We start from the raw sequence: 22,938 nt of genomic DNA, 5'->3' as shown, positions 1-22,938 counted from the left end.
GGAGAGAAGACAAGATTTGTGTGGCACAGGAGGCACCACTGCAGATTAGAAAGGAGGCAACGGGTCAGCCAGAGCTTGGGTTTAGGGGTGACTGGGCATTTGGAGGGATTGTGACATTCTGATGTCGCCCTCATGTGGCCAACACGGGAATGACAACTGTTCAAGCAACCATCTCACCTTGGCTTACCCGCCAGTCTGCACTTTATTGAAGGTGCCTCTGTTGTCCCTTCCCAGGTTCTGCCACGTTCTTGGAGTCACCTTCTGCAAGAGTGCAGCCCATCAGAACAGACGTTCCATTCGGATTCCCGCCTTGCCTCCCCCCCCCCCTCCTGCACCGTGACTACCAGAGGAAGTCCAGATGCCTTGGCACAGCATGGCAGCTAGCCCCAGGGCCCTCCTCAAGCACTCACTTTGCACACGCAGCTGGCCCCTTGCCTCTGCAGGGCTCCTGTTTGCACTCCTGTGTTTCTTCTTTAGTATACTGGGGACTGATCTCAGGGCCTCAAGCACAGGAGGTGCTGTGCCTCTGAGCCGTATCCTTGGTGCTCCTACCTACCCAATCCACTTGGCTCACACATCACATGCTGCAGCAGCCACGCAGACAGCCACATCTCTCCCAGATCGTCACACACACCCTCCATTGCCAACGCCTCCAATTCCACAGGCTGAGTTTTCTTGCTCCCTCCCTAGGAATCCTTCTGGCAACCTTGTCTAGAGGGTCTTCATGGTCTCTGGTATGTGGCTTCTGGAGCCTTTGTCCCCAGGGCCATGAGATAGCCACGTGGGATTTCTGAGTATTTGAATTTCCTGTCTGAGCTACTTGCTGACAGGCACGGGGTTCATTGTGTTTGCAGATGGAGCCACAGCCTCTGTGCCCTGAGTGGTGAGCAATGCCTGCTAGACACGTGATGCATGGATGGGAGGGTAGTGGGGGGATGACCGACAGGTGAAGGAGTGGGTGGGTGGGTGGTGGGCTCATTGAGGAACGAGTGGATGGGTGCATAGATGAATGATGAGTGAATGAAAGAAGGAAAGGATAGATAGGGTAGTGGATAGGAGAAAGGGTGGGTGAATGGGTAGATGCATGGATGAGAAAGGGTGATCAAAGAGAGGGATGGATGGATGGATAATGGATTAGGTAGATAAAGAGATGAGTAAAAAAATGGGAAAAGGGCTATAAGGGTGGATGAGTGGGTGGGTAGATGGGAAGATAGCTGGATGGATGGAAGGATGGATGGATGAATGGGAGGATGGATGGATGGATGGGAGGATGGATGGATGGGAGGATGGATGGATGGGAGGATGGATGGATGGATGGAAGGATGGATGGATGGGAGGATGGATGGATGGATGGAATGATAGGTAGATGTATGGGTGAGTGGGTGAGTGGGTGGATGGATGAGTTGGTGGAAAGATAAGTGGGCAGATGGGTGGATTGGAGGATGGAAAGATGGATGGATATAAGAACAGGTAGGTGGAGGAATAGATGAATGGGTGGGTTGATGGGTAGGTAAATGGGAAGAGAAGTAGATGGATGGATAGATGGATGCATGCATGCATGAATGGATGCATCGGTGGGTGGAAGCATGGGTGGCTGGATGCATGGATGGGTGGGTGGATGCATGGTTGGGTGGATGGGTGGATGTAAGAACAGGTAGGTGGATGAATGACTGGATGTAGTGTATGGGTTCTCAGATAAATGAATAATCAGACCAAATGGATAAAGGACCATCTTCTCTAATTCCCTGAGTGAGGGTAGGAGAGACATACCTGTGCCCATCCCCAGATTCTGGCAGAGGCATGGGGAACATGACTGCTCTGAGCCCCTCTCTGCTTCACATCTGTCCTGCCCAGCATCATAACGATAGGGCTTTACCTTATTTCTCAAACCTAATTGCCATTTTGTCTTCTCTAGCTTGGGCCTGAGCCTTCACATTTTCTTCCTCATGTAAAATCTTGCCTCCCTCCCTTCCCTGTGTCTCCTCTTACCTGGATATTCCTTGTGATGCTTCTGTCGCAGGACCCGCTCCTCTGCAAAACAAGAAAGCTTTTGTTGATTCTTTGGATTGTAACTCAAGTCCAAGTGGATTAAAGACCTCAACTTAAAACCAGAGACATTAATTCAGTTAGAGGAAAAAGTGGGGAAGAGCCTGGAACACGTAGGCACAGGAGACAACTTCCTGAACAGAACACCAACAGCCCAGGCCTTAATGTCAATAATTAATAAATGGGACCTCATGAGGCTGAAAAGCTTCTGTAAGGCAGGTGACACTGTCAAGAGAACAAAGTGACAGCCTACAGACTGGGAAAAGATCTTCACCAGCCCTTCATCTGACAAAGATCTAATATCCAAAATATATAAAAAACTCAAGAAATTAAACACCACCAAACCAAATAACCCAATAGAGAAATGGGGCTCAGAACTAAACAGAGAATTCTCAACAGAGGAATATCAAATGGCTGAGAAACACTTAAAGAAATGCTCAACCTCCTTAGTCATCAGAGAAATGCAAATCAAAACGACACTGAGATTCCATCTTACACCCATCAGAGTGGCTAAGATCAATAACTCAACTGACACTACATGCTGGTGAGGATGTGGAGAGAGAGGAACACTCCTTCATTGCTGGTGGGAATGCAAACTAGTACAACCACTTTGGAAATCTGGCACTTTCTCAGAAAAATGGGAATAGGGCTTCCTAAAGACCCAGCTATTCCACTCCTTGGAATATACCCAGAAGATGCTCCAGCACACAACAAGAAAATTTGCTCAACCATGTTTATAGCAGCCTTATTCACAATAGCCAGAACATGGAAACAGCCTACGTGTCCCTCAGTAGAAGAATGGATAAAGAAACTGTGGTACATTTACACTATGGAATACTACTCAGCTATTAAAAACAAGAAATTCCCGAAATTTGTGGACAAATGGATTGAACTAGAAATTATCATAATGAGTGAGTTCACCCAGAAGCAAAAAGAGTTAAATGGTATATACTCACTTATATCGAGACACTAGTCCAAGGGGTACGTCCCATGAAAAACTTTACTTACCAGGAAAGTGGGTCAGAGGGGAGGACATCCTATTGAGACTTTAGGTGAGAGAAGCCTGGGAGAATGAGGAAATAGGGGTCCTGGAAACCTTCAAGAGGAACTTTATGACAGGCAGATCTGGGTCCTGGGGTCCTCCTCAAACTATGGCACCAGCCAAGAAAAATATAGGCAGTAAACTTCGAACCCCTACCCAGACTAGCCAAGGGACAGGACATTCTCCACCGTTGAGTGGAGAAGGAGATCTGACTTTCACACAAACTCTGGTGCCCCATCTCTGACCATGTCCCTTGGATGGGGAGGCCTGGTGGCACTCAGAGGAAGGATAGCAAGTTACCAAGAAGAGACTTGATACTCTAAGAGCATATATAGGGGGAGGAGGTCCCCCTCAGTCACAGACATAGGGGAGGGGAGTAGGGGGGAAGCGGGAGGGAGGGAGGAATGGGAAGATACAAGGGATGGGCTAACTATTGAGATGTAATATGAATAAATTAATAATAATAATAAAAATAAAATAAAATGAAAGGAAAGCTTTCAGGAGCTCGGGAGGTGGATGTGCCAGTCAGTTTCTGGTTACAGCTCTGTGCAGACGTTTTGGCATTATTTTGAGGGTCGAAGGGGATCCAAGACCAAAACGTTTAGGAACTACTGTCGGGACCATAAAGCTCTCTGACCACTGGCCCCGGGAGAGCTGGTAACAGGGAAGATGGTGCCTTAGGGTGGTTTTGAGCCTGGAGAGAGAGAGAGAGAGAGAGAGAGAGAGAGAGAGAGAGAGAGAGAGAGAGAGTCTGTGTATGTCTGTGTGTGTGTGTGTGTGTGTGTGTGTGTGCAGGAGTGCATGTGTGTGTGTGTGTGTGTGCAGGAGTGCATGTGTGTGTGTGTGTGTGTGTGTGTGTGTGTGTGTGCAGGAGTGCATGTGTGTGTGTGTGTGCAGGAGTGCATGTGTGTGTGTGTTTGTGTGTGTGTGTGTGCAGGAGTGCATGTGTGTGTGTGTCTGTGTGTGCAGGAGTGCATGTGTGTGTGTGTGTGTGTGTGTGTGTGTGTGTGTGTGTGTGCTGCAAGGCTAGAGAAGGACATTGGGACCCTGCCTTTCATTTTCCACCTTGTTCCTTTGAGTCAGGGTCCTTTGAACCTGGCACTAGGCTGGCGACCAGCAGACCACTGATTCGGCCCGACCCACCCCAGTACTGGGAGTTCACACTCAGCTTTTTATATTTTTATTTTTTATTTTTTGAGACATAGTTCTGGCTGTCCTGGACTCACTTTGTAGACCAGGCTGTCCTTGAACTCACAGAGATTCACCTGCCTCTGCCTCCCGAGTGCTGGGATTACAGGCATGTGCCACCACACCCGGTCTTTTTTTTTTTTTTTTTTACGTGCACTCAGGTCCACATGCTTGCTCAGTGAGGACTCTTACCCACCGAGCCATCTCTCCAATCCCAGCAACTAATTCTCAAATGGTCCAAGAAAGCACATATGTTCATTTTTATGGAGGGGAAAGGGAGAGAGAAAAGGACTGAGTCTGGATGATGCCTCCAGTAACATTCTATAATGTTTCTATAAGTCTGAGATTACTCTGAATATGAAGCTTAAAGAAACAAGTCTGGGGCTGGAGAGATGGCTCAGAGGTTAAGAGCACTGACTGCCCTTCCAGAGGTCCTGAGTTCAATTCTCAGCAATCACATGGTGGCTCACAACCATCTATAATGTGATCTAATGCTCTCTTCTGGCCTGTATGTGTACATACAGGCAAAACACAGTATAATATATATAATAATAAATAAATAAATCTTAAAATAAAAAAAGAAATGAAACAAGTCTGTTAGTTACTGTGGCACATGCATTCTTAGGCTCCGCTGAGAGCTTTGCCCTAAGGGAAGGTGAGGGACTTTTGGGTGTTTCCAGACCCAGAAATAATTATCACCAATTATTCCTAAGTGACAGTCCTAAAGTCAAGGCTGGGAGAATTTGCTTCCGCCTGGGAGGCTGACTGGTATCCCTGCGGGAGGGGAGGCCTGCACAGCACACACGGGCACAGGCACGTGCAGGTGCATGCTCAGGTACACGCATGTGCTTTGCAGCTGGTGGGGACAGGTTCCCAACTTGATTCTTCCCCATTCCGGTGCTAGAACCGAAGGTGGTACACACTACTGAGGAACAGCCCTGTGTCAGGTGGGACATAATCACCCCACAGACACGAACTCAAGCCTTAGGATCTATCCCTGCAGTAATTACTACATTACCGCCCCCAACCCATCTTACAGATAGAAAAACTGAGACCAGGAAAGTCTGGCGACAGAGCAAGGCCACACAGCAAGGAAGCAGCAGGCTGTGAGCTGTTTCTGAGGTTCTGAGTTGGAACTCTTGCCCCCATCATGCATCTTTCTCGGGCTTGGACATCGCTGCTGTGGCCTTGTTGGATAGCCAGTTCTCCACCCTTTGCTTCCCCGGGAAATAGGTCCGATTGGCTTCAGACTCCCTAGAACTGGCCTGAACTGGTTTGACTTACTCCAGTCTTAGAAATCATAGAATCAAATGAGTGAGATCAGGAGAGCAGAAGGGCTTTTCTGGGGCTGGGATGCAGTGCAGATGCCTTGAAGTTGTAGCCCAGTTGCCGAGATGCCCAGTGCTTCATCCCCTTGTGCATAAAGCCAGCACCGTGGTATAAACCTGTGCTGTAGTGTAGGCCTGGAATCCCAGCAGGTGAGGGCAGAAAAATCTCAAGTTTAAGGCCACTTAGCTATACTAAGTAGAGGGTCTGGGCCTGCCTGGGCTACATGAGATCTTGTAAGAAAGAGGCAAGGATGAGGTGGGGGGCGTCCAATAGATGAAGCTGTAGCCCCAGCAGACTGTCTGCCTTCAGGGTTTTGTATCTGCAGGTCCACCCCAAGGCCACCCCGGTAAGCAGGCATAGCTGGAGTTACAGGTGGGAGGAGGAACAGAGGGGCCAGGAAGCAGGGCTAGGGGACTCTGAGCCAGGTGGTCTCTGGCAGTGGGGAGGGGCAGGGCAGAGTTTGGGGGTAGCAGCACTCACCAGCTTGTCGTCTCGTTTTAACACACTGTCCATGGTTGGGGATGCCCTGGGCTGCGTCCCCTGGGCGCAGGATGTGGCATTCATAGCCCGAGGGGCAGAGTAATGGCTCAGCCCCGTCTTCAGTGGTGCTGCACGCCTCTGCTGTGGAGGGACACAGGCCAGGTCTCAGAGGACAGAGCTGGGGAGCAGACAGTACACCCCAGCCAGAAAGGCTAATCTCTAGCCCCACCCACATGCCATGTGTGCCTCTCACACAGTGCACACATGCACACTCAGACACAAGGCCATGTTTGTACATACATGGGCCCCTAGAGAGGCCATCCCCCACCTGCTTTCAGATTCCAGCCTGTGCCTGTGGCTTGTATGCAGACACCTCAAGAGACCACTTCCCATCAGCACCCAGTGCACGTGTACAGTCACAGCCCCCCAAACACGCCATCACAGAAAGAAAACATGTGAATACATGTACCCTGGCATACCCTGAAACATGCACTCACAGATACAGCCACATGTGTATGCATAGCACACGCACAATCAACATCTATACACATGCTTTCACACACATGCGCTTATATACAGACATGCATGTGCTCAACCACAGTCACAAGAACAGGTGTGTGCATGGTGGCATACCCTGAGGGACATGGTTCACATAATGGCATGCAAAGCCTCAAATCCAGCCGCACACACACATGTACTCTTCCCCCCCACAAGCCTCTGGGCCTCAGGCCTGGATGTGGTTAATTTAAGGAACCACCGTCTGCTCTCCGTCCACACAAGGAGACAAGGAGCCCTTCTCCATAGGTGGCAATGAGTCCCTTTAAGAATTTAGGGGTCCCAGGGCTGGAGAGATGGCTCAGAGGTTAAGAGCACTGACTGCTCTTCCAGAGGTCCTGAGTTCAATTCCCAGCAACCACATGGTGGCTCACAACCATCTATGGTGAGATATGGCGCCCTCTTCTGGCCTGCAGGTGTACATGCAGACAGAGCAGTGTATATATAATAAATAAATAAATCTTAAAAGAATTTAGGGGTCCCAGACCCACTTTCTTCTCATTCTGTATCCAGGAAGGAGGCCCACTGTCAGGGAGAACCTTGTTCTTTTTTATTCACAGGCCACAGGAACCAGGCTGGGGTCCCAGTGAGCCTAGTGAGGAGGGCTGGCTCTGACTCAGGGACGTGGCACCCATGGCAGATACCTTGTAACGCTTCCTCCGGACCATCTAGCAGCCAGCCGTTGCCACCAAGCCATCGGGGTTTGGGCTGCACCAGCCAGTCTAGAACTGACAGAAAACTGAGTGAGATAGAGGCCTTCCTGGGGCGGTGCGATGTGACCAGCCTTGGGGAAGGGGCATCTCGTCCCATAGAAGTGGTGAGGATGGCTCCAGCACACTGCCCTGTGGGACACACTACAAGCCTGCTACATCCAGGCCACCCTCACTCTCCTGTCCCCCAATCCCACAGGCCAAGTGCTAAGATAGAATCTCACTCTACCAACTGGGCTATGCCCCATCTTGGCTATATAGATATACATGAATTTTGAGTTTTGGGGATGTGTGTGCGTGTACATGGGGAAAGTCAGGTGACAACTTGGGTGACTGTGTTATGTCCTTTGACCATAGGGGTCACCAGGTTAATAGCAGGTGCCCTCACTCTTCCCTTACTCTCTTATGGGCTGAACCATTCTATAGATTGGACCACCCGCCCCGCCCCCCTTTAAAGGGTAGAATTACATGGAGGTGACATTGTCCCTGAGACATGTTTATCCCATGCTGGGGGCTCCATGCATGTTGGTGAGGCAGAGGCACCCAGCAGGAGCTGCGGAGCTGCGGCCAAAGGCTGCAGGTGAGCACCCAGGCTGGGCAGTGGGTAGCTCAGTACAAACACAGCTCAGCTCTTTCTCTTCCACAGGCCAGCATTGGGTCCACCTGACCCCCAGTCCCATGACCTCCGCTCAGCTTACCTGGTGGGGGTGGCACAGCCTCCAGGCAGGCATAGGCACATCCATTGTAGCAGCAGCGCCTGTGGCGTGGGCACTCAGAGTCAGCCTGGCAACGGGTGGCCTGGCAGGCACCTGGAGGCAGGGTCCGTGGGGGTGGTGGACAACGGTCTGCGTGGGGCTGCCGGGGTCCTGTCGGTACAGCGTCTTCAGCCTGTGGGATACAGTTGAAGCTTGTGATTCCTCCCTGGGAAAACAGTTATCTGGGCAGAACCTGCTGCCAGAGTAGGTCAATGGGCTGACTTGCTCTCTCTGTTTCTCTGTGAGTCCGGATGGATAGAAATGGCTGCAAGAGGGAAGCAGGAAGGCAAAGAAGGAAGAAAGGAGAGAGAGAGGGAGGGAGGGAGGGAGGGAGGGAGAGAGGGAGGGAAGGAAGGAAGGAAGGAAGGAAGGAAGGAAGGAAGGAAGGAAGAAGCTACAGGAAGGCACTTTTGGAGTGTGTGCTGAAGCAACAATCTAGAAGCTAAGCATGACCTCCTACGAGGCAGCTCTCTTCTGTCTGTCTACATATATCTGCACATACATATATGGATGCACATGTAAACACACATGCAGATCTATGTATATGTATATTTTTGTATAAACAGCTTTGTTTTATTTTGTTTACAGTCCACTCATGTACTTGGAACTTTGAGAATCCACAGACCACACACAGTATATCCACACCGTCTTGGATAAATCTCACACAGTAACATGGACATGGAAAGGCCACCAGAGAATACATGTGTGCCCTCTTCTGTTATACTAACACAAAGCCAGGCAAAGCAGAGGCCTGGTGGGGGGAGTCAGAGGTGCTGCTAGTGGCATGGACTGGCTGGCTAGGGTAGGTCACTCTAGGCAGTCCACCTTGGGTCTCTCTAACAAGACTTCATTCATGCTGGCCACAGTGGTGGAACTTGAAATGGGATGTGAGGAAGGCATACCATTAGACATTCACACACACACACACACACACACACACACACACACACACGACATTCACACACACACACACACACTCACACATAAATACATGCTCACAAAGACAGGTGGCATGCACACACACTGGTGGCATATACAGGTGTCTTATGCACAGGTGCCATGCACATACACATGTGGGATATGCACAGGGAGCACGCACACACACACACACACACACACACGGCTTCTTGGGGAAGCACTGGCTGCCTCCAGGCCTGAACTGTAGCTTTTACCTAATACATTACCTGGTCACCTCCCCCAGGCTCTCCACCAGAGCCTGACACTGAAGCAGTTTGCAGCCATCAGTACCTGCTGCTGAGATGCCTAACTGATGATTCCCCCACCAAACTGGCTGGTGTGTAGAACACTTGGTTGCCAGAAGGTGGCGCTGTTCAGGGTGCGTGGCAGAAACTTTATGAGGGAGGGTGCGGTTGGAGGGGGTAAGTCATGAACCTCTGCCTTTGAAGGAGATACTTGGTCCCTCCCTGTCCTCAGCTTCCTGCCTGCAGTGATGTAAGCAACCTTCTACACCTCACATTCCTGATGCTCTGCCTTGCCTAACCCACAGTCATGGAGCCAGCCAACCATGGACTGAACCCTCAGACACTGTAATTGTTTCTCTCAAGTATGGTCATAGTGTAGAAGCAGCTGACAGACAGGGCTGGTGCGCTGGCTACATTTATGGCAACTTGACACAAAATATAGTCATCTGAGAGAAGAAAACCTAGGTTGAGAAAATGCCTCCATAAGGTCGGGCTGTGGGCCAGCCTGTAGGGCATATTCTTAAATAGTGGTTGATGTAAGAAGGCCTAGCCTGGTCCATTGTGGGCTGGTGCTCTTGGGGGCTATAAGAAAGCAGGCTGGACAAGGCATGGGGAAGCAAGCCAGTAAACAGCACCCCATCCATGGCCTCTGCATCAGCTCCTGCCTCCAGATTCCCCACCCACCCACCCACTGTTTTGATGATGAACTGTTACATGGAACTGTGAGCAAAATAAACCCTTTCCTCTCCAAGGTGCTTTGGCTGTCATGTGTCATCACAGCAACAGTGACCCTAGCTGAGAGAGCTGGTGAGATGGCTCAGAGGATAAAGAAGCTTGCCACTTTGGTCCCCAGGACTCACATAGTGGAAGGAGAGAGCCAACCCAGGCAAATTTTCCTTTCATCTCCATGTGCATGTGCTATCTTCACCCAAAATAAATGTAAAAAGGAAAAAATCCGGACTATACACTGCATGGAGTGAGATAGGGGCTGCAAAGATGGCTCATGGGTTAAGAGTACTTGCTTTTTCAGAGGACCCAGATTTGACTCCCAGAATCCTCATGGTGGCTCACAGCCATGTAACTCTAGTTCCAAAGGATGTGATGTCATCTTTTGACCTCTGTGAGTGAACACCAGCATGCACATAGTGCAGATATACAGGCAAAATACACATGCACATATATTTTAAAAATATAAAAATGGCCAAGTGGTGGTGGTGTTCACCTTTAATCCGGGCACTCGGGAGGCAGAGGCAGGAGGATCTCTGAATTCAAGGTCAGCCTGGTCCACAGAGTGAGTTCAAGGACAGCCAGGGTCCAGAGTTCAAGGACAGTCAGAAACCCTGTCTTGAAAAACCAAACAACAAGCACAACACACACACACACGAAGTGACTTACATAGTCAGATCTTGACTGTGTGTATACACATTAGTCAGAATGTATGTTTAGTGCATACATTCTTGGTAATTGAATTATGAATTGTTTCCAACTCTTTTTTTTTTAATATATACAGGGTCTCATGTATTCCAGTTGAACTTGCTATGTAGCTAAGAATAACCTTGAATTTCTGATCCTACTTTCTCCACTTCCCAAGCACTTTCGTTCCAGTTGAAAATGACTGCTAGAGTTCCCCGAGGCTTGTGATGGACAAGCACAAGTTGTTCGAAAGTTCTGGCTGAGAGAGTGTTTGCTGGAGCCGGGCACTGTACTTCAGCAGCAAGCAGCTGTGGTTGCCGTAATGCCTTCTTCATGGTGACTGTGGAGTGTTCAAAGTAGCTGGGGTGCATGCGAGCCATCTAGCACCTGGAAAGGGTCTAACAATTAGGGAGTCAAGAGACCTTAGTGCTGAACGGGCTTAGCTTATTTAAAGGAAAAACAAACAAGAATTAAAGAGTTGTTTGCATCAAAAAGCCCATCGTTACCGTTGAAAGTGCGCCCCCAGTGTTTAGGAATGCTTTGCTTCAGCCAGTTCCATCCACATTCCACTAAGCTGTCTCCTCCAGCTTGAGTAGGAGCCAGTTCTGCCCTGTAGTCATGGTGGCTTTGAATCTGGGCTCTGAGAGTCAGCATCTGGGGACAACATAGCACCTCTCCCTTTGGGTTTTGTCATGACTGGACACGTTGAGACACATCCTTACACATCCTTGTGCTGCCCTATCTGAGGCTGATGCACTTCTGCTGATGTCCTGCAGAGGGCGTCTGGCCACAGGGAGTAAATCCAGCTCAGGCAGTCCGTGAGTTGGCATCAGAGCTGCCAGTGGTTTTCCTGTGCAAGAGCTGGGGTGCAGGTGGGACCAAGAGCAAGCAGGGTTGGGGCAGCTGGTGTGAAGTGCTCTGACCTGCAGCCTGCTTTACCCACAGAATCTGTCTCATCTTCTCAGTGCGCTTGTTAAAAAAAAAAAAATGCAGGCCCACTTGTGTTCCCAGTGCTGGGGAGGCAGAGACAGGCCAGCTTAGCTTACTTTGTGGGTTCCCTGTCTCAAAAGACAAGGTGACCAGGGCCCGAAGAACACCTGAGACTGCCCTCTGGCCTCCACACATCTGCATATACTTGTAATCACACTTGTAATTTCCACGTACTTACGAACATCTACGTCCCAGGCCAGGCATGGTGATGCATGCTTTAAATCCCAGCACTCAGGAGGCAGAGAGACAGATCTTTGTGAGTTCGAGGCCAGCCTGGTCTACAAAGAGAGTCCAGACCAACCAAGGCTACACAGAGAAACCCAGTCTCGATAAACAAAGAAACAAACAAACAAGCAAATAAAACATCTATGTCCCAATATACACCCACACATTTACCCACACACACTTAAACACATCTATCCCCCATCTACAGTCTACCCATAAACACACACACACCTACCCACACACACACTTATACACACCTATCCCCATCTATAGCTTACACACACACACACACACACACACACACACACACACACACACACCTGCCCTCCGAAACACATACAAAAACAAAGAAATGAGGCAAAGAGACGAACGAGACATTGCTAAGTGACTCTTGGTGGATATGGGGAAGAAGGCCTGATGCTAGAGATCCCCAGAGACTCAGAGGAGAACCGGGTGGGGCTTCTGACCCCTCAGTCATCTGCCGTTAGCATCCCACTCCTGTCTCCCACATTCATACACGGTTGCTTGGAAGCCGCTGGCAGGGAACACAGCCCCCACCCCCCCACCCCCACCCCACATTCATCCTCTACAGGATTAGGTGAGCTGCCCTTGGCTAAGCCTCACCAGCCCTAATCCTGATCCACCCTGACAGCCTTGCTGGCCCCCTACAGAGGGTGACTGAGTTCCACTGGGTAGAGTCAGGCTCTCCTCCCAGGAGGCCCCGTGTGCAGACACCGTGGTGCCCCGGGGGTCAGGGAGAGTCTTTTCTCTGACCTCCCTGGCCTCCTGTCCCATTAGTTGGTCAGGGACAGCCCAAACGAGGGCTCTGCGGAGAAATGAGTTTTATACTGGCCACTGCTGTCCCATGGGAACAGAAATCTGTTTCTCACGAGGGAAATGAGCGCCTCAGACTCCTTCCGGACAGCAGATGGTTGCTGGCGGCCCAGAACTGAGGGCCCCTGATTAAAGGGTCCTGAATAACATCCCATGTCCTGCAAAGTGATGCTTAGATAAGCTCTCAACAAAGGGTGCTTCCTGAGATCTGAGGACTCGAAGAAACACAGGGTGCGCTCTGCGGCCCCTCCCAGCTCAGGTTAAAGGCTTGACAGCCCCAAGGGCCAGGCGGGGACTGGCTCCCCCAGCCTCTCTCCTCCCCTCCTCCCTCCTGTCTTCCTGTACACTCTCCCCAGATGCCCTGGCACATCTTCTGCCAGCCACCCACCACCTGCCAGGCTGGCCAATTTATGTACTCTCTGCTCACATACAACAGCCTATCCAGTCTTTTGTCACTCTTGGATGTACCAGTGTGTGTGTGTGTGTGTGTGTGTGCATCTGTGTATATATGTGTGTATGTGGTCTGTGTGTGCATCTGTGTGTATGAGTGTGTGTGTGTGTGTGTCTGTGTGCATCTGTATATGTGTGTATGTGTGTCTGTGTGTGCATCTGTGTGTATGAGTGTGTGTGTGTGTGTGTCTGTGTGCATCTGTATATGTGTGTGTGTGTGTGTGTGTATCTGTGTGTCTGTATGTGTGTGTGCATCTATATGCATGTCTACCTGTTTCTGTATGTTTCTACCTTACTAGGACCCCCACATTCTAAAGACAGGACAGGGCTAACCTGTGTGTCATATTCTAGAGGCTGCCATGATGCCACCAATACCTATATGACTTGCATCAGTCCTACTCTTCACACAGGCTGCCCCCTCTACCTGTTGCTTAGCTCTCATCTTTTGTACCTGAGCCCAGAAACGAGGCCTACCTTCAAGCAGACTCAAGAAGAACTGGACTAAAGTAGGGGACAGTCAAGGCAGAGTTGAGATTAAGGGCTCAGGGTTTAAGAATCAGACCAGTTGGGGGGTTGAACCTTGGAGCTGTGGGATCAATTCTCACTAACTTACCTGAGCCTCCAATTTACTCCTCTACAAAATGGGTATAAGAGCCATAGCTGCAAAATGGTTGTGGTAAAGCTTGGCCTGTGAGGTGCCCAGCTCAGAACCCACAATGCTTCACCCCAGTTAGTTCCCATCTCTGTAACGTTCTGTCTAATCCACACCAATGCCTTCCTCTCTCCCTGCCTCCCTCCCACACATCACTCACAGGGAGTGACTGGATGGGCATCCCCAAGACCATAGGCAATGGTTTGTGTGACGCCAGGACAGGCTCAAAAGAAGCCTTTGGGGCTGGTGAGACAGCTCAGCGCCTAGAGCACTGGCTGCTCAGAGGACTAAGTAAGGTTCCATTCCCAGCACTGCAGGGCAGCTCATGACTGTCTGTAACCCTTAAAGGCTCTGACACCTTCTCCTGGCTTCTGTGGGCACTGTATGCATGTGGTACACAGACATGCATACAGGCAAAAACATCCATAGACACAAAATAAAACAAAATCTTGAAAGAAAAGAAAGTCAGGTGGTGTTGGTGGTGCACACCTTTAATCCCAGCACCCCAGAGGCAGTGGCAGGCAGATCCAGGGCTACACAGAGAAACCCTGTCTCTAAACAGCTAAATAAATGAAAAAGGAAGAGGTGCCCCTGGCCTCTGGAGCTCTGGCACAGCGGGCAGAGAGAATTATGTAAAGACAGACCCACAAACAGCATGTCATGGGAACGTGGTGACCTCGCTGTGGCAGAGGCCTTAGGAAATGTGGGTGAGGGGCACTTGGGAACAGGCGCCCCTGCTCTGGGACAGGCTTCTGAGTTCACACCACTTTCTGACAATTGCTTGGTGTGACCTTGTCTGTCTCAGACAGGTTCTCTTGCTGGCCCCTGTCGCACAGGGAGGAAACTGAAGCTCACGGTCACCGCCCAAGGAAGCCCCAGGTTCAAAACCTGGGCCACCTGGCTCACAGTTGTGACCTAAGCACTGGTTGTATGAATATGCTCTTCTGAGGTTTGTTTGTTTTTGTTTTTGTTTTTCGAGACAGGGTCTGTCTGTGTAGCCTTGGCTGTCCTGGACTCTCTTTGTAGACCAGACTGGCCCTGAACTCATAGCAATCCGCCTGTCTCTGCCTCCCAAGTGCTGGGATTAGAAGCGTGCGCCACCATGCCTGGCTCTCTGAGGGTATTATTAACCCACTTTGCAGATGGGGAAACAGAGGCATGGGACTAGAAAAGGCTCTTCAGACACAGGCAGACTGGATCTCTCTGACTCCTCCAGAGCCTTTCTGTCCTATAGCCCAGCCCCTAGAGTCCCTCCTCTCACCCACCCCAGCCTCCGTTACCTGCGGGGGGGGGGGAGGGGGAACATCCCCAGTTCAGGACACAGTAGCTAACTGCCACCATCACCCAGGTACATTCTAGAAACAACTCATTCCAACCCTGCTTGTGGCCACAGCACACTTGTCTCTCCTGCCTACATTGCCACCTGGCTGGAAACGAAACAGGTGCACAGCAAAGCCCCCGCAGAAGCCAACAGCTCAGCCAGGCTGACAGCATCCTTCCTGAGCCCCCTTCCCCCATGATGTCCAGCCTTCATCTCTACCCCCCACCAAGGACTATATCTTAAGGGTGGCCCCAGACATTTGCTTGATAGGAACTCTGGGTACCTCTCAGATGTCTCTCAGCTCCACATGCTGGACCTGAGTAGAGCAGTTCCCCTAAGCGCTTCAACCTGGTACCTATTTTTCCTCCCCCAGAGAGAGATTCTGACACCTGCGTAGACGGACAAAGCCCTTTCTGGTTGTTGTGCCTACAGGATCCTCAAGGATCCGCCTTCACCGCTCACAGGAAGAGGTTCAAGTCCAGTGGCCACAAACAGCTAGAGGAGGCCGGATGCATCAGGAATGTGTTGTCTGCAGGTGAGAACATCATATGGGCCTTGGGGGAAGGACAAGAATAAGCCACATCCACAAACCTGCCACGTGTGGCCACATGCAGATTGTGTGCAGGGTGAATCCGCCACACACACAAGGAAACCCAGAGCAGGAAAACCCATAGAGACAGCCTGTGGGTGGCTGCTGGGAGAATGAAGCCAGTGCTTGCTGGGTGTGGGTTTCCTTTGCAAGGAGGGAAGGAAGCACTTTGGGAGCAGAGAGAGCTGGTTACTGCACAGCACTGTATATACACACACACACACACACACACACACAGAGACACAGATACACACACACACAAGACACAAAGATCCACAGAGACACAGACACAGACACACACTGACACAGATACACACACACACAAGACACAAAGATACACAGAGACACAGACACAGATACATACAGACACAGATACACACATAGATACTGATATACACACACATACACAGAGATACACACATACACAGATACACAGACACTGACACACACAGATACACATGTGCACAGATATTGATACACACGTACACAGATACACCGATACATACACAGATATACATGTACACAGATGCACACACAGACACTGATACACACACACACAGACACAGATACCTACACACACAAGACACAGACAAAGAAACACATACACAGACATAGATACACAGATATACACACACAGATATGCACACACAGACTCTGATACACACACACATAGACACAGATATGCACATAGACACTGATTCATGCAGGCTGATACACACACACACACACACACACACACAGACACAAACAAAGATAGATACACAGAAACATACACACAGACACAGGCACACACAGGGCACAGACAGACACAGATATACACACACAAATACACACACAGACATTGATACACACACATAGACATAGATACACACACACAAGACTCAGACAAAGATACACAGACACACATACACAGGGCACAGACAGAAACAGACACACACAGACAGGCACACACACATACATACACGACACAGACAGACAGACAGACACGTATAAGACACAAATACACACATAGGTAAGACACAGACAGACACAGATATACACACAAGACACATACACACACATACGTACATACATACACACACCCACACCAATGGTTTGTCTAGGACTGTGGATGCAGCTTAGTGGGTAGAGTGCTCAGCTAGCATGCATAGAGACCAGGGTTCAGGCCCCAGCCCTGGTACACATGCCTTCAGGCAGCCCCAGCACTCAGGAGGTGGAGACAGAGAGATGTGAAGGTCAAGGTCATCCTCAACTAATACAGAGTTTGGATCTAGCCGAGGCTACATGAGATCCTGGTTCAAAAAATAAAAAGTGAAAATAAAAACAATGTCTTATGCCATGCACGGTTCAACTCAATGGAAACATCTTTAGATAATATGAATAAAATAAATACATGTGCTGTGGGCAGGGCTCATAAAGCAGTGGTCCACACAGACGAGTGGTGTGTGGAAAGAGACAGCATATGGACCATCTTCAACCCCTCCAGCTCTGGGCTATCTGTGGAGTTTTTTTGAGGGTAAATATCAATACTGCCCCCATCAGAAAGAGCTGTGGAATGGCCTCCATCTAGGGACTGGCACCCCACCTGCGAAACTGCCCTCACCCCAGGCCTCCTAGACATTCTCCACCCCTTCCCTCCACAGGAGAGCTTTGCCCTTCTTTGGAATGTTCTAGAGACTTTATAGCTAGACTAATAAAAATGTCGTCCAGGACTGGGTTGCATGGTGGAGGAAGAAAGCCAACTTTCCTCTAAGCCCCGCTTGCCCTTTCTCTGGAATTTGGACGTCAGAGATCTAAAAATAAGCATCTCCCTGGCCCACAGTGCTGGGGTTCAGCGTTAAGATGCACTGGGCCTCCACGGCAGGCCACACGGGCAGCAGGGGTGGGGGTGGTGAGGGGTGGTGTGCAGAACTCAGGCAAGGCCTGGGCCCTTCCCAGCGGGGTGATCAGAAGAGCAGAAACCTCAGATCCAGCCATGCTGCTGTCACACACGAAGGCCCTCTAGAACTTTCTATGTTTTACTTTGCACATCCTCTGCCTCAGACTACGTGCTTCGGGCTCCCAGTTGGAGCCGAGGAGTTCTGGGCTGGACCCCAAGACACTGCCCCTGTGATCACTTGGTCCAGTTCCAGACACGGACAGGCCCATCCCTGACACTGAGCAAGTGAGACCCACCCCTAGAGAAAGCCCTCTACTTCTTTTGTCTTCTACAAAAGCAGCTGGTGAAAAAAAATAAACAAATCTTGCTGATAAGAACAACAAGAGCAAAAATACAATCAAGATACCAGGGAAGCAAGCATGGAACGGGAGTCTCCAGGCAGAAGGGAGAGGCTGAGCTGCTGCACGTCTGGGAGGGCTTGGGGTGAGGGCCTCTTCGAAAGGGACAGAGGTGGTCATTGCCCACAGTCCCAGGTGCTGTGCACCCAGGTACCTTCATAGGAGTCATACACAAAAGAGACATGCAATACACACCCTACACATACAATGCAGATGTATATATGTGTGTATACACATGTATGAAAGCATACATCCATAATATTTGCATGTACATCCCTGCACATACATACAGTCAAACATACATACACACAAATAGAAACACACATACATATGCATACGGGTATGTATGTGCATATACACACAAAATGATCCCAGGCAGAGGGGGAGACCTGGTGGCACTCAGAGGAAGGACAGCAAGTAGCCAAGAAGAGACTTGATACCCTATGAGAATATATAGGGGGACGTAATCCCCCTAAGGAACAGTCAATAGGGGAGGGGAATAATGGGAAAATGGGGGGGGGAGGAATGGGAGGATACAAGGGATGGGATAAACATTGAGATGTAACAAGAATAAATTAATAAAAAAAAAAAAAGGGAAAAAAAAAAAATGATCCCAGGCAGAGAGCAAAGACCTGGTCTTTTGTTTTATTTTGTTTTCTTGAGGCAGGGTTTTTCTGTGTAGCCTTGGCTGTCCTGGACTTGCTTTGTAGACCAGGCTGGCCTCGAACTCACAGCAATCTGCCCTGCCTCTGCCTCCCGAGTGCTGGGATTAAAGGTGCACACCACCATGCCCAGCAAAGGTCTGGTCTTTTTATTTTTATATGTGTATGGGCATTTTGCCTACATGTATGTCTGTGAACCACAGTGTGTGTTTGGTTCCTGCAGACACCAGAAGAGGGTGTTGAATCCCCTGGAACTGGAGGTATTGAGTTGTGAGCCACCATGAGAATGTTGGGACTTGAACACAGATCTTCTGGAAGAACAGTCAGTGGTTTTTGAGACAGGGTTTCTCTGTGTAGCCTTGGCTGTCCTGGACTCACTTTGCAGACCATGCTGGCCTCGAACTCACAGAGATCCGCCAGCCTTTGCCTCCTGATTGCTGGGATTACATGTGTGTGCCATTGTGGCAAGCTTCTGGTCTTTTCTTGACCCCACAGAGCACCTGCTACTGTGTCCCTCATTGCAGATGGGGAAACTGAGGCTCAGACAGATGGCAACCATAGGCTTTCTTTAGGGTCTCACTTGGCAAGTCAAGGTTAGTGCTCTTGCCTAACCCCGGCTAGGAGTTGCTCAGGAAATGAACTGGCCTTGCTCTGTGAAGATACAAACTTCTCTGCTGAAAAGTGTGCTTGGGTGTAGGATGGACCAGGGAAAGAATGTAGGCAGATTTTAATCACCAAGCACTGTGGCCTGGGACATGTATCCTAGCATGGCTGGCTCCAGGCTACCAGCATGAGTGTGGTGCCACGTGCCTATGATTCCTACATTCGTGAGGTGAAAACAAAAGTGTCCCCAGGGCTTGATGGCCAGCCACCATAGCCATATCAATGAGAGATGCTGCCTCAAAGGAGGTGGAGGGTGACTGAAGAAGTCACCCCAAGTCAACTTCCACCTCTACACATGCACGTGTATGTGCATGCATGAACAGTTACATACAGAAACACTAACAAAGACCAGGTACAATGTCTGCCCAGATGATGGTGCCTTGCAGACTGAGGCATCCATAATGCCATTAGGAACTTGAGGATCTGAAAGGAGTTTGAGTTTATGAAAACTCATTCTGTCGACTCTCACATCCCACTTCTACCTTCACCTGCTAAGCCATCTTACCAGCCCAAACGTACACAAAACAGAATGGTAGTTCAGCATTTTAACCGAGCAACTCTTTCCCTTTGCAATTACAATGTGTGTGCATCTGTGGGACACTGTGTTAATTAAAATTGGCTAGACACAAAAGGACAGATACTGTGTGACACCATTTGCAAACTGTGGGCTGCGTCTTTTCTGGTTACCCTCAGGTCCCTGTTAAAGGATGGCCTGAGACTCAGAGACGGGCACTGAGTGGCCCAAGGCTGCACAGTTCTTGAGAGGAGATTAAACTTGCCTGAGCCTAGTCTCTGAGTCACACCCTGGCCTTTACCAAGGTGTGTTCTCTCTCACCCTCCCCCATTTTCTTTCTCTCTGACATATATGCCTGTCTGAGCACCAGGGAGGGGCCAATGTCTGAGAATAACGCACAGCCCAGGCATTGTGTCCAAAGATATCACAAGATACAAAGACCTTGGTCCTGGGAAAAGCAGAAAAGCCCTTTTCCTTGCAACTTGCCCTCTCCCTCTTCTGGACCCCCTCCTCTCCCACCCCTCTCAGCCAGTCTCTAGATGGACTCTGGACTCTGGCTTCAGATCAGCCTCAGTACAGACTGAGTTCCCAGCTCCATGCTTCTTGATCTAGCAAACTCATATACACCCTTCAAAGCCCCAGGTCAAATGTCTCCAACCCTACAAGGCCCTCCCTGTTGCTCCTGGGCAGAGCTGAGCATGCTTACTTTTCTGTTCCCATTGCATTTGTTTTCACATCACACATAAGAATGCCCCAGGCTCTGACTTGTCGGCAGGAACCTGGCAGGGTATAGAGTGGCTTTAGCCCCAGGAACCAGCATTCCTCCCAGGAGGCCATGCACTGGCACTGTTACCATTCTTTGATTTGGAGACTGTGAGACACGCTGACCATTCTGAGTGCTGAGAGCTTTCTGCGCACCAACCTGCCCACCTGGCCAGGTGTGTGCGCTGTCACTGCAGGGGCACAGTCCCCTTGACCTATGCCGCCTTGGAGGGTGCCCATCTTACACTCTGTCTCCTCAGTGCTTAGAAGCAAACACACCCCAGGGCTTCCTTCCTCTCATTCATGTTCTGCTGCCCACCCCAGGCAGAGAATGGGCAGACAAGTCCCCTACCCAGGATAGTGCCTGACGAATGGTGGCCATCATAAAACCATCACCAGGGGGCTGGAGAGATGGCTCAGCCCCTCAAGGCACACAGGTGTGAGGTTCGAGGTCCAATATCCAGAACGCATCTAGAAGCTGGCAGGGATGGCAACCACTTGTGGCCCAAGGGCTCAGATGGCAGGTGGGATGCCCAGGCCAAGCTGGCCAGCTAGACTAGCTTATCCAGGGAACTCTGTGCTCAGTGGGGGAGCTTGCCTCAGTAAATGCAATGCAGTGATCAAGCTAGAAAGAGAGCTGACACCAACTGCCAGCCTCCACAGACCACACACACACACACACACACACACACACACACACACACACACGTATGTGCACACATACGCACCGAACATACCTGTAAACACACATGCTGGTATCCAGAGAAGTCAGACAACTTGCCTGAAGTCACCCAGGCAAAGACAAGCCCTGACTTTGTGCCTGCTTTCCCATTGACTTTCTTCTGGGTACCAGTGTCATTTGTCCCCAGGCAGCCTGCCTCACCATCAAGGGAGAGTAAGCCTCCTCATCTTGTACCTGCAGGTTGCCGTATAGATCTTTGCCCAGTGTATTTTCCTCTAAAGTGTTTCCTGCCAGAATGAGACATGGGAGGGGACCAAACACTCAGTTCTCAGTCCTCAGACCCTTTCATTAGACTCTGCTTTCCAGGAAGAAGGATGCTTTGCTTAAGCTTCAAAAGCAAAGTCTCCCCACAGGGGTAGACCTGTCTCTTGACTCCTTGCTGGCAGGAACGGGTCCTCAGGAGGGCCACTGAGTCCAGTCTACTCACCACCGGCTATAGCTTGCACACAGGAGACTCCTGCCCCTCTGAGAAACCACAGCATCTGGGGACGGGCGTCCCCTAGACTACTCCCCACCGCAGGCCCTCCACACCTCCCAGCACTTACTCGAGACTTCTCAGCCAGCCTGGCCCGCAGCATTGCCCCCCAGGTGCCCTGGGCAGAGCTGGTGCCCAGTAACAGCAGGAAACCCAGAGCCCAGAGGATCTCCTTGCTGCAGCTGCCCATCCCGAGGCTGGTGGCACAGTTTCCTTCAGTGCTAGTGACCTCCGTAGGCTAGGGAGAGGAGGCAAGAGGAGTTAACAGGGAGGAGGGACGCTAGCCTGGGTGGGGCTTGAAAGAGGAACAGGAGTGATCTGTCTGCTTTGGGCTTGGTCCTCCACATAGGGTCCCTAAGATCCTTCATCCTCCGCCAGCACCCGTGTCCTGGGTGGTGCCTGGTCTCCAGGTTATTTTTAGCCTGCCCTGTAGCTCTAGTGATCATGGTGGCTGCAAGCCGGACAGCTAGAATGGCCGGGCAGAGGGAGGGAGGGGGCACCAGCTGAGACGTGGCCGGGAGGGGCCTGCCACTCCTCTCTAACCAGCTAGCTGCTGCTGTGGTTGGGATGGGCTGAGCTGCTGGCTGCTGATGTTCTCAGCCTTGCCTGTGACTGTTTGCTCCAGGAACTGTTTGTGGGGGGGGGGTGTTGGGGGGGTTTGCTGTAGGGAGGAGATAGGGCACTGCAGGAGCCTGTGGCCCTGGGGGTGGGAGAGGAAGCAGATCACACCCTTGGCTCAGGGTTTCTGCTCTGATGTGACTCTGGGATAAAGCGGAATTGCACAGTAAAGCATCCTTCTGCACTGAGGGTCCCAATGCAGGAACCGGAAGCAGAACCTAGCCTGTCACCAACAGATTGCCTGCCTGTGCATGCAAGGTGGATGCAGTTTGCATGCCCATTTCTCAGATGCGGACCCAGTGGTAGAAAGAGGTTCTGTGCTTGTTCTGACATCAGGCAACTATTTAGGGGTGGAGGTGTGATCTGGGGCTCAGAGGACCACCTGAGGGGGGCTCCTCTTAAAAAGGTGGGATCAGCTCTCCCTGAAGCCTCAGTGGCATTTGC

The 22,938-nt window shown here is 50.5% G+C and overlaps 1 protein-coding gene across 4 annotated transcripts; it reads right to left on the bottom strand.

Annotated features, from left to right (window-relative positions):
- Positions 1–195: 195 nt before the first annotated feature.
- On the bottom strand, positions 196–22,128 carry Wfdc1 (WAP four-disulfide core domain 1). Of its 4 annotated transcripts, XM_051168993.1 has the most exons (6): positions 21,947–22,127; positions 8,049–8,238; positions 7,285–7,368; positions 6,086–6,226; positions 1,990–2,031; positions 196–261 (listed from the first exon to the last, which is right to left on the bottom strand). In XM_051168993.1, exons 1-6 carry the CDS (start codon positions 22,064–22,066, stop codon positions 203–205), a joined length of 636 nt encoding a protein of 211 aa, XP_051024950.1. In that variant the 5' UTR covers positions 22,067–22,127; the 3' UTR covers positions 196–202. The 4 variants fall into 4 exon arrangements, with proteins under 4 accessions (XP_051024950.1, XP_051024949.1, XP_051024947.1 ...); XM_051168992.1 differs by lacking the exons at positions 196–261; positions 1,990–2,031 and having other exon boundaries at positions 5,996–6,223; positions 7,285–7,362; positions 21,947–22,128; XM_051168990.1 differs by lacking the exons at positions 196–261; positions 1,990–2,031 and having other exon boundaries at positions 5,996–6,223.
- Between the last annotated feature and the right edge of the window lie 810 nt (positions 22,129–22,938).

This window comes from Acomys russatus, chromosome 26, assembly GCF_903995435.1.
Source record: "Acomys russatus chromosome 26, mAcoRus1.1, whole genome shotgun sequence".
Classification (NCBI taxonomy): domain Eukaryota; kingdom Metazoa; phylum Chordata; class Mammalia; order Rodentia; family Muridae; genus Acomys; species Acomys russatus.
This window is presented reverse-complemented; position numbering and strand designations above follow the sequence as displayed.